The following is a 12,469-nucleotide window of genomic DNA, read 5'->3' as shown; positions in this document are numbered from 1 at the left end:
CACGTTGCTAAAAAGGATCTTTAACAGCTTCTAAAACAGAACAATCTAAATTATTCCTAGCTCTTTACAGAATTCTGCCTTTCATAGGCCTATGTATTTCAATATCCATTTTTATTATACTTCTTTGCTTTTTACTCCCTTTGCCGATACTAAATAACACGCATGTTGTCATAACAAATGAACAGAGGAAGACATGAATGGATTTGTGTCATATGAGTTTTCCTATTAGTGGCAAATATTAAGCAAGTTGGGTCATATTTTGTCATCATATACACCATTGTAAATCTGGAGTAATCTAGGCTACGTGGGCTTGGAGTGGTTGATTGAAGTGTGAAGCAGGGGAGGCTTTGAGCAGGGGCAACTGCTTTGAGCCAGCAGCCTTATAAAAAGCCAGCCAATGGTGAACCTACAGAGCAGCGAACAGAGGAGAAGTAAACAGAGGGAGTTTGCCTGAGAGGTCACCTAGGGAGAGTTTCCACAGAGAATTTGAATTCAGGCTTTTGGGAACAGTAAATACATTGTCTGATCAGGCTCTTGATACATTACAAGGAAGAAAATATGGATAGTGAGGGATTAGCTGTTGTGACCTGCACAGGATGTGCCATGTTTGTCTTTCTCCTGGAGGATACAAGCGACTGGGTCTGTACAAAGCAGGTCTCTGTACTGGAAGAAAGGTTAAAGGACTGGAGGTTCAAGTCTCGACTCTGCATTGCATGAGAGAAAATGAAGACTTCCTGGACAGAAGTCAGGAATTGGTACTCTGGGTAGAGCGTGCCAAAAAATCAGAGAGGGCAGTGCAGGGGGAACTGAAGAACTGGGAAGAAAATTGGCAGCCCATGACCTCCAGAAGAAGGAAGAAGAGAATCAGTATACCCACAACACAGATAGACGTAAGCACCTGCATTCAGGCTCTCTGCACAGGTACTACTGCTGAGAGTGCCTTGGAAGAGACATCTGAGGCTAGGGGTCAGAAGGAGACTGTCAACCGGATGGCATAGGATGCGTTGTCCTAGGAATGGGAGTTCCACGACCACCACTCCCAAGAGGAGGAGACAGGTAGTGGTGGTCAGGGACTCCCTCCTACGAGGGACAGAGTCATCAATCTGCCGTCCGGACCAGGAATCCTGAGAAGTGTGCTGCTTGCTTGGAGCTAGAATTCAGAATGTGATGGAGAGTCTGCCAAGACTCATCAAACCCTCATACCACTACCGCTTCCTACTTATCCACAGGAGCACCAACAAGACTGCCAAGAGTGACCGTGAACGGATCACTACAGATTACATGGTTCTGAGAAGAAGGAGAATTTGGGGCACAAGTGGTATTCTCATCCATGCTCCCTGTTGAAGGAAAAGGCCTGGGAAGGGACTATTAAATCGTGGAAGTAAAAGCATGACTACACAGGTGGCACTGGTGAGAGGGCTTTGGTGTCTTCAACAATGAGCTAATGTTCCAGGAAAGAGGATTACTGTGCTGGGATGGGATCTATCTATCAAATACTGGGAAGGGCATCTTTGGACATCGTCTGGATAACCTGATAAGAAGAGCTATAAACTAGGTCTTATGGAGGATGGTGACAAAAATCCATCCAATGTGCATCTAGGCTCAAGCAATGAAGTCAAGGGGAAGGGGCTAAATTCTGGAAAAGGGACTAGGAACCACAACTGCATTAAAGAGGCAAGGAGAAAAACAACAAGACAGTAAAATAGTCATGGTATATGAAGACAATTATGACTTAATATGACTACTTCCATGATTGAAGTACCAGCACTGAGGGATATAGTTTGTTCCAGAAGGATAAGTATGGGGAAAAAGGAGGAGGCATCATGCTGTATGTCAAGAATGTAAACACTTGCTCTCAGGTCCAAGAGGAAGTGAGTGGCAGACCTACTGAGAGTTTAGGGTGAGGATAAAAAGAGAAAATAGTAGTAGCGATGTTATGTGGAGAGCTTTCAGAGTAGCAGCCGTGTTAATCTGTATCTGCAAAAAGAACAGGAGTACTTGTGGCACCTTAGAGACTAACAAATTTATTAGAGCATAAGCTTTCGTGGTCTGCAGCCCACTTCTTCAGATGCATATGAAGAAGTGGGCTGCAGTCCACGAAAGCTTATGCTCTAATAAATTTGTTAGTCTCTAAGGTGCCACAAGTACTCCTGTTCTTGTTATGGTGGAGGTCTATTATAGACCACCAAATCAAGAAAAGGAAGTGAATGGGGCATTCAAAAGCAGGTAACAAGATTAGCTAACACACATAAGCTAGTATTAATGGGGAAATTTAATTTCTCCGATATCTGTTGGAAGACTATTACAGCAAAGCATAATTTGTGCTGCAAGTTCTCAGCTTGTGTAGGGGACAATTTTCTGATTCAGAAAGTTGAGGAAACAACAGGGGGTCACATCCATTTTGGATCTGGTGTTGACCAACAGGGATAAATTAATGCAAATGTGAAGGTGGTCAGGAACTTGGGAGGAAGTGATCATGATCTGATGGAATTCAAGATCCTATGGAAAAGAGGACATGAAACAGCAGAACAAGGACATTGGACTTCAGAAAGGTGGATTTCAACCAACTCAGAGAAATAGTAGGCATGGAAAGACCAATTAGGAAGAAAAGGAGTCGAAGGGGGCTGGCAGTTCCTAAAAGATGTAATATTAGAGGCTCAACATCAAGCAATTCCTATGCAGAGGAAAGATAAGAGCAACAGGAGGCCAATGTGGCTGCAAAAGTAGCTTTTTAGCTATCTAAAAACCTAAAGGGATACATACAGGAAATGGAAGGAGGGGCATGTCACTAAGGAAGTATACATGGGAATAACGCAAGCGTGTTGGGACAAAATCCAGAAAGCCAAGACAAAGAATGAGGTACAGCTGGCAATAAATGTTAGACACAACAAGAAGGGGTTCTACAAATATGTCAGACAAAAACGAAAGATCATTGATGGTGTAGGCCTGCTGCTCAATGAAGAAGATGAGCTGGTAACAGAAGATGATAGGAAGGCAGAGCTGCTCAATGCCTACTTTGCTTCAGTCTTCTCACAAGAAATAATACGTGACCGGATCACTAGTGAAGTTACCATAGGCAATAAAGAGGAAGGGATGCGGATCAGGATAAGTAAAACAACAAATCAGAGATTGTCTGACTAATTTGAACAAATTCAAGTCAACAGGGCCTGATGCTATTCATCCCAGAGTGCTGAAGGAATTAGCTGAAGAAATCTCAGAGCCACCGGCAATAATATTTGCAAACTCATGTATGACAGGAGAAGTCCTGGAAGGAGAAGGGCTAATGGAGTGCCCATCTTTAAAAAGGGGGGAAAGGAGGAGTTGGGGAAGTAAAGACCAGTCAGCCTGACCTCAATACCTGGGAAGCTATTAGAGCAATGTATAAAACATTCAATTTGGGATGAAGAAAGGGTAATCATTAGCAGCCAGCATGGATTTACAAATCATACCAAACCAGTTTGATTTCCATCTTTGACAGAGTAACTGGTTTGGTGGATGGAGGGAATGCAGTGGACCTAATATACTTGGACTTTAGCAAGGCTTTTGACATAGTCTCACATGACATTCTGATAAGTAAGCTGGAGAAATGCAGGCTCTGTGGAACTACCATTACATGGATACATAATTGGTTAAACAACCACAAACAAATAACTATCAATGGAATGGTATCAGATTGGAGGGAGGTCTCAAGTGGGGTTGCACAGGGATCTGTTTTGGGTCTGGTGTTATTTAACATCTTTATTAATGACCTGGATGTAGGAATAGAGAGCATGCTGATCAAATTTGCAAATGACACAAAGCTCAGGGGAGCGGGGGGAGGAGGTTGCAAACACTTTGGAGGATAGAGCTAAAATTCAAAGGGATCTTGATAAATTGGAGAGTTGGGTTATAGACAATAAAATGAAATTCAATAAATATAAATGTAAGGTGCTACACTTAGGGGAAAAAAAACCAAATGCACAAATACAGAATGGGGGATAACTGGTTTGGCAGCAGCATTGCTGAGAAGGATCTGGGAGTTGTGGTGGATCACAACCTCAACAAGAGTCAACGGTGCGATGCTGTTGCAAAAAAAAAAAAAAAAAAGGCAAATGCAATTTTAGGTTGCATTAATAGAGGCATAGCGTGCAAGTCACGGGAGGTGATAGTACTGCTCTACTTGGCACTGGTTAGGCCGCAGCTAATTTTGGTCACCAATATATAGAAAGGATGTGAAGAAACTTGAAAGGATCCAGAGGCAAGCAACAAAGATGATCAAAGGGACAGAATGCAAGCCATATGAGCAAAGGCTTAAGAACTTGAAAAGAGGAGTTTGGAAAAGAGGTGATTAAGGGGGAACATGATAGCAGTATTCAAATACTTGAAAGGTTGCCATAAAAAAGATGGAGAAAAGTTGTTCATTGTTGCCACAGAGGGCAGGACAAGAGGCAATGGGTTCAAAGTACAGCAAAGCAGATGTAGATTAAATCTCAGGAAAAAGTTCCTAACTGTAAGAACAATAGAACCATGGAACAGGGAGTTCATGGAAGTTCCTTCAGTAGAGGTTTTCAAAAGGAGGCTGGATAACCATCTGTCTTTGGATGGTTGAGACACAACAAATCCTGCATCTTGGGAGGAGGTTAGACTAGATGACTCTTGCAGTCCCATGGTTCTATGATTCTATGCTGCCCCACTGTTTGGACTATTCGGGTGTGAAGAGCAGTGCAGTTTCAACTCCCCTGTTTGAACATTGGGTGCATGAACTAAAAGATTCTTGGTTCACATTAAAGTAATTCATTTACTTGATAAGTTGTTCAGGTTCACAGTGATGTGACTGGGAGCAGTATCTGGTCTGTAGTATCTAGGGATAACTTTGTGGCCGTGTGGTGTTTTGCTTTGTTTTATTTACAAACCATTTCAGCCCAGCTGTGAGCTCTTCTACCTCAGAGAAAACCGTATAATTTTTAACTAGAAAATCTGTCACTCTGCAGTGAGGATCTCAATAGAAATTAGCCATTCCTACATCTATCCTAAAGAACGAGTAAGCAACTCTAGTTTCTAAATGAACCTGATACCACAAGAGAATATTAAAGCTTGTGGGCCTATGACAACCAAGATCATCATGAGGAAATACAGAAATTGAACTTTTGCATACACCCAGAACTTTTTTACACAGCTTTTAGTTTGAACTTAGTGTACAGCAAGACAATGTGAGGTTAATAGACATTATTCCCATACCAAGACTGTTTCTTTTAGAGAATCAATATAATTGGATAGAGCAATATATTTCTAATATCCAGTAAATGAAATTTTAACCCATAGCAGTAAATAACTACCCCCAACGTGGTACATAATTCCCATGCACATGGGTAATATCATTATAGCTACTACTCTGAGCAGAGCTGGAGATTTCAAATTATGGAACAAGTTATGTGTACCTGGGTTATAAGCTAAACTACCATATTAAAGTATGGGGTATTTCATAATTATTTAGTAGCTTTATAGGAAATAGTGCTAACTTAAAGTCATTCTACTTCTTTACTATGTGATCACTTACATTTATTAGAAGCAATAGTAGTTGAGGACACTCAGCACCTGGCAGGAGACATTTTCTACCTTGCAAGAATGGACCCTTGCCTGCACTATGAAAATGACCCAGTGCTGGCAATAAGTGTCAATCAAAGGTGAAAGTGAGTTCTGAACATACTTAGCTGCAAATGTGGCCAAGGACAAACACTGTTCAGCATCATTTCAGAAACCATGGCTAAGTTCATGAGTCCTGATCACTACTTCCACTCCTGTTGCTCATATTCAGGTCCAAATTCTGAAAATCTCTAAGGACCAGATCCTTAAAGGTATTTAGGGTTAACTTCACTTGAAATCAATGGGAGTTAGACACCTAAATATATTAGAGGATCTGGGCCAAACCCCTCCCAGGAGATGCTGAGAATTCTCAATTCTTCATGATATCAGCCTAAGAGCTCTATACCTCATAGGATCAGATCGTCAGTGTGCAGCTTTGGCCTTCCATCCTTTTAGCAGATGCCCAAAAGGCAAGATACAACACCAAGGAATGCTCTAAATAGGAATGAGTGAACTGTATGAGCCAGATCCTGCAAACACTTACTCATGCAAGTAGTTCCATTTAAAGCATAAGTACTGGTCTGAACGATTGGGATCTAAGCATGTGTTACCACAGGCTGGTGATAGCATTTAGAAGTTGAGAAGTAATGACTGCTTTATACCAGTGCTGCTAGGATACCTCAAGAAGAAAAAGTGGAGGGAAATTAATTCAAAGTATGAAAATGCATAGATAAGATGCACAGGTAGATAAGAATTAAAGCAACCAACCATTCCTGGGTTGAGTTATCCATGGGCAAATGTACTCATTGTTTATCTAGTTGTTGATTTTTATTCTAGAGAGATGGTGGAAAATCAGTGGGCAGAAACAAAACATGCATTAGCATAACAAGAAACAGTACCTGAACAGTACCTTTGATGGCAGGAGGAGCGTACACACTCTGCTTCCTCTGCTTAGGGGAGGCATTCTGTGACTAGGAATAAGAGAAAGAGGTTAAATAAACATAGAAGGAAAGTGTCAAACCATGTCAGACAATTTCCTGGGGAGGTGGGGGGAATCAAGTCTGCTAGTTATTAGTTATTCAGTCTTTCTACATTGCCTCTTTTCCCAACATGGCTTGTATTGTTCACATAGCCCTGTTTTCCCTCTGAGTTCCTATTAGTTCTGCTTCAGTCAGTGGTAGACAATCCAGACAATTATTATTTAATATGGTGGTGTGATTATTCCGGATATGCTTCACGTGTGTTACAGTAATATTTCATGTAGCACGCCCTCTTGAATAAGGCATTTGCACTTCTAATAGAGAAATATCCATGTTACTTGGAAAACAAACTGGGAGATTTGCAATTTTGGGAACACTTTTCTTGCCTTGTGGAATATATATTGTTCCCCTTTCACCTGATCGCAGCCAACCCTACAGTAGATATGGGTCTGAAATAACCCCCAGAATCTGAATACATACCCACCTACATCTACAAACTTTGTAGCCTTTGTTGCTATTCAGAACTAAAGCACCTTTACACCGTACAATTGCTCAGAATTCACAAAGGTAACTGTATCAATGGTAAGAGTTCTTCATAAAGAAGGCATGTTGTATGAATCAGATCCCAGTTCCTGGGATGCCATCTACCTATATGAAAAGCCATGATTAGATACAAAGAGTTGTGTCTAAGACCTTGTCTACACTTACCGACTGGCACTGCTGCAATTGATGCAGCGGGTGTTGATTTAGCGGGTCTAGTGAAGACCCACTAAATCAATAGCAGAGCACTCTCTGGTCGACTCCAGTACTCCATCGCTACGAGAAGAATAAGGGAAGTTGATGGGAGAGCACCTTTGGTCTACACAACATGGTGTAGACACTGCGGTAAGTCGGCCTAAGCCACATAACTTGGGTCAATTTACCGCGGTAGTATAGACAAGGCCTCAGGCAGTTCTTTTGGTTCTTGGGTAAAATAAGCCCAACTTTGTTTTAAAACAAACCTGGATATAAAGAAGTGTTTTTCAGCATTAAAATAAAGTATCGTATACAACTAACATTCCATATAAAATTGCTACCCATATGGGAAATATAAATTTACATGAATTGAAAGAATGAAAGGTTTATTTTCATCATCATTCAGTAAAAGACATAGTGCAACCAAATAAATAAATAAATAGTAGAAGTGATAATCCAAAAGAAAAAAGCCTCCAAAAAAGTAATGTTCACATGTTCAATTCTTGAATAATTAAAGAAATACTGACATTCATAAAAGTGCACAATCAAACTGACGAGACCTCTTTTTTTCCAACCGATTGTCACTGGGTGACTGGGCAACAAAATGGCAGATGAAATTCTGTGTTGGGAAATGCAAAGTAATGCACATTGGAAAATATAATCCCAATTATACATACAGAATGATGGGGTCCAAATTAGCTGTTACCCCTCAAGAAATATCTTGGAGTCATTTTGGATAGTTCTCTGAAAACATCCACTCAATGTGCAGTGGAAGTAAAAAAATCTAACAGTATGATAGGAACCTTTAGGAAAGGGATAGATAAAAACACAGTAAATATGATAATGCCACCATATAAATCCATGGTATGTCCACATCTTGAATACTGTGTGCAGTTCTGGTTGTATCATCTCAAAAACGATATATTAGAATTGGAAAAGGTACAGAGAAGGGCAACAAAAATGATTAGGGGTATGGAACAACTTCCATATGAGGAGAAATTTAAAAGATTGGGACTCTTCATCTTGGAAAAAAGACAACTAAGGGGCAATATGATAGATGTCTCTAAAATCATGAATGTAGTGAAGAAAATGCATAAGGAAGTATTATTTACCCCTTCACATAACACAAGAATCAGAGGTCATGCAATGAAATTATTAGGCAGCAGATTTAAAACAAACAAAAGAAAGTATTTCTTCACACAATGCACAGTCAAACTCATTGCCGGGAATGTTGTGAAGGATAAAAGTATAACTGGATTAAAAAAATAATTAGATAAGTTAATGGAGGATAGGTCCAGCAATGGCTATTAGCCAAGAAAATCAGGGATGCAATCCCATGCTTTGGATTTCCTTAAGCCTCTGACTGCTAGAAGCTGGGACTGGACAACAGGGGATGGCTCACTCAATAGTTGTCCTATTTTGTTCATCCCTTCTGAATCATCTGGCATTGGCCACTGTTGGAAGACAGGATACTGGGCTAGAAGGACCTTTGGTCTGACCCAGTATGGCTGTTCTTATGTTCTTATTGAAACTCTCCTAAAATAATAAATAGTTTAAACATTCAAATTATATGCTTTTAGTTGGGCTTGATGTAAGGGAATTCTGCTGACACATTTAAGTTTGGTACAACACTAAGGCCTTGTCTACACTCAAAGGTTGTACTGTACCAGTATCTAACTAATATGTAACTATACCTGAATAGCTAAAGCTATTGTGTGGATGTAATTATACAGGTATAAAAGTGTCTATAACCATCTATTTTATTCTGTATGGGAAGGGGACTAAGCTATACTGGTATAAGCCCCCTTTAAATGGCATAACTACATCTATATTAGGAGTTGTACAAGGTATAATAGTTTCAAAAAATGTCACATCACTGACCAAAACAATTATAGAGGTACAAAAACTGGGTAGACAAGGCCTAAGAGAACTATTCTTTCATCTTATCAATTTCCTATTGTATTTTATCATAGTGATGCAATGGAAATTCATAATTTTCTTAAATATTCACTTGAAAGGCCTCTTTATGTTTCTCTGCGTGTTTGAGATTAGTACACTGTCAGTGTATTTTCTAACAGATCTAGTCTTTCAACAGACATTAATTTAAGTTGGCTCTTAGGAAAAAACTTTTTCATATAAATATGGCTAATACTATTATCCTATTGTATCATAATGGATGGAAAGATGCTGTTTATGAATAAAACATTTGTTGTATTCAAAGAGAGCTATTGACACTCAGTGTGTGACATGCCGTTGATCCTCACCACAGCAAGGCTTCAGAAGTCTGTGTTTGGATCTAAGTCTGAAACAATACTGCCCATTGCTATTTAAAGCAGTGCTTGCCTCCTTAAAACACCAGAACAAGAGAAAGAGATTGAAGGGAGGTGGGAGAGTTTGGGGAGAGAGATATGGGACTGGGGGAACTAACCTTAGACTTCATTGCAAACGTAATACTTGAGCTAACATCCACTGAAGTCAATGGAAAGATTAATTGATTTCAGTGAGCACTAGTTCTGGCCTTCATACAGAATTAGAAAGGAAGCTTGCAATCCCTAATCTCCCATGTACTACTGAATGACGTTTGTTGAGCTCATTAACCTGAATAGAGACAAATAGAGAAATTGACCAGAACTAAAGGAGCAACAGGTATTTGTACAAAGCCATTTATCTAGAAGCTTCATCCATTAAAAGCTGTGTCAGTTACGGAAGCCGGATAATATAAACAATTGTATAAACCAGCAAAACAAGAATTAATATATTTCAAAATGGTTGTTAAACAATAGCCCACTATTTAAAAAATGTAACTAACTTACTTCTTCTTGTGAGTTGTTCTTTCTCTTCTCATCTATTTCTATAAAAGGGAAAAGATTCAATTAGAGAAAAGGGAGTACCAAAAACTTGTTTTTTCCAGGGTAAATATTGTGGACTGTATTCTGATCTCAATAGTATTTCCACTGTAAATAAGGAATAACTCCACTGATTTACAAGTTTCACCTAGCCTTTGTCTGTCCTGTAGGTCAAAGAGATCAACACCCTCTAAACATATAAGTGCTTTGGCCAGATTTCCAGAAGTACTCGGCACTCAACAGCTCCTGTTCAGAACAATAGGCGATGATGAGCTCTTTTGAAAATCTGTCCCTTAGATTGCAAGCCCTTGGGACAGGAACTTCACCTTCTTTTATGTTTGCAAAACACCTAGTAGTTTATGGGTACAAATAGAAACTAATTAATAATCATTCATACCAGCTACAAGCTGTTAAATTGTTAATATAACAGCAAAATGACATCACTGAAGAGTACCATATAATTATACATAAAATTAGCAAGTCTAAATATAATTATTTCTAAATTTACAGTTTAAAAGTTTCATGATAGCACACTGGTTTAGGGTCAGAAGTGACCACAGAGTGTTTCTTGTTATTACATAGTGCTGTTGGTTAATTTACATGGTATACACGGTCTCCATCAATGACCTAAATTTAGTACTTCTAAAGAAAGTAAATACCTCCTATAATTTATCTGTTACACTGTACAATGCTGTGCCTGGAATAGGAGGTCAATTGCATCCTAACACCTAGTTGCAATCAATTGGTCAAAAAGTAAGTCGTCAATCCTCAAGGATGATTCGCCAATTACTACACTATCTACTGGGCAAGACCTTTGATGCCACATAATTATAGAGCTCTAAAATAAAGTGACATTAAAATATAGTGCTACAAATCTCTCACCAAAAAGACACATGGGCCCCACCCTAAGATCTTCCATCCTAAGATGCCCCTGCGCACTTCCCACTAAAGTCTGGTGAATTTGTGCATGCGTACCTGAAGAGAAAATAGGGCCCAGTGAGAGAGAGATTATTGTATCAGAGCCAGGAAGAATATATTTAATTAATTTATTTATAGTGTATTCTATGGTGCTCATCTCTTTGGTATCTGAGAACCGCACAAACATTAACTGATTAATTGCAATTCCTCCACATATGACTGCATAAGACATGCATTAAAAGTACTGATATTCCACTGTATAAAGGGTGAATTAAAACAGGCCCTAAATATTAGAGTTCATTACTAAAGAAGGGGGCAGCCTTGGGCCAGCAGATAGGGTGCTAGGCTTAGAGTCATGGGGCCTGTTCCTGCCATTGGCCGCTTGTGTAACCTGGGTACGTTATTTTTCAGTTAACTATCTATAAAATGGGGATAGTGATATTTACACTTCTTCGTAAAGCACTTGGAGAGCTAAAGATTGAATCACTAAATAGGAAATCATTAATGTGGGTAAGAGAGACATTTGATTTCAATGGGAATTGAGAGTGTCAAGGATTTTCATGATCAGGACCCCACGTTTCATTTTGAGCTGGAGTTTGAATTAATCCAAAGCTCAGAACAAAGGTCAGTGAAAGCTGAGTTTGGTGACATTCCATCTTAAATCTGCTCAGGGTTGTGAATTTTGCAACAAAACTTGAGCTGAACCTTGGGCTGGGAACAAAACCTGCAATCAGTAAAATTTTGTCTGGTTTCAAGTTTCATTACCTAAGGTTTGCACAGCTCTACTCAACAGAGCCTGCACTTTCGCCGTTCTTTTCAGCAGGGTCACATTACACCTATCAGCAATGGACATTGCTGCTAAACCAGCCTGTTCACCTTACTCACAGTAGCACTTACACTGAAGTCAGTAACATGAACAGGATTTGACCATGTGTGGGTTTAGAAAAAGCCACTTAAGTTGCTCTAATGTAATCAGCACCAAATATCCAGCATCGCACCTCTGTGAAAATCTGGGAATGAACAAAATCCATTCAATTATTTTTTAATTAAGTCACTGAAATCATATGACTGATTGGGTTTGCAATTTCAGTAGAGTGGGGAGATCAGGAAACAGAAAGGAGATGATCCAGCTTAGAGCTAAAGGAGACAGGCTTGGAGCAGCAGTTACAAACAGTGCATTCAATGAGTTGAGAGGTGAAGGGAAGAAAGAAGAGGGAGCAATGGTTGGAGAGGCAGTGGTGATGGAGATTAGTTGCCAGGAGGAGTTGAGATCAATGGGACAGATGGACAGTTTGGTGGAAGAGAGTAGACCATAAACTTTAGCTTTTGTGTAAGGGAGAAAGAATGGGGGGGAGAAGTTACAATGGATCTGGTCAATCTCAGTCAGTGAGATTGTACTCAGAGAGGAAGGATGGGGCAGAAGGTATT

The 12,469-nt window shown here is 39.7% G+C and overlaps 1 protein-coding gene across 1 annotated transcript in view; it reads right to left on the bottom strand.

Annotated features, from left to right (window-relative positions):
- PPP1R1C (protein phosphatase 1 regulatory inhibitor subunit 1C) overlaps nucleotides 1-12,469 on the bottom strand; it is an 84,603-nt gene that overhangs the window by 36,851 nt on the left and 35,283 nt on the right. The window contains exons 3-4 of the mRNA XM_034786035.1: nucleotides 10,091-10,128; nucleotides 6,473-6,533 (exon numbers count right to left, since the gene is read on the bottom strand). Coding sequence (XP_034641926.1) covers nucleotides 6,473-6,533; nucleotides 10,091-10,128 — 99 coding nt within the window. The remainder of the gene's footprint in view (nucleotides 1-6,472; nucleotides 6,534-10,090; nucleotides 10,129-12,469) is intronic.

Source organism: Trachemys scripta, chromosome 11 (assembly GCF_013100865.1).
Source record: "Trachemys scripta elegans isolate TJP31775 chromosome 11, CAS_Tse_1.0, whole genome shotgun sequence".
Lineage (NCBI taxonomy): Eukaryota > Metazoa > Chordata > Testudines > Emydidae > Trachemys > Trachemys scripta.
The sequence above is the reverse complement of the archived record's forward strand: the minus strand, read 5'-3'. Positions and strand labels throughout refer to the sequence as shown.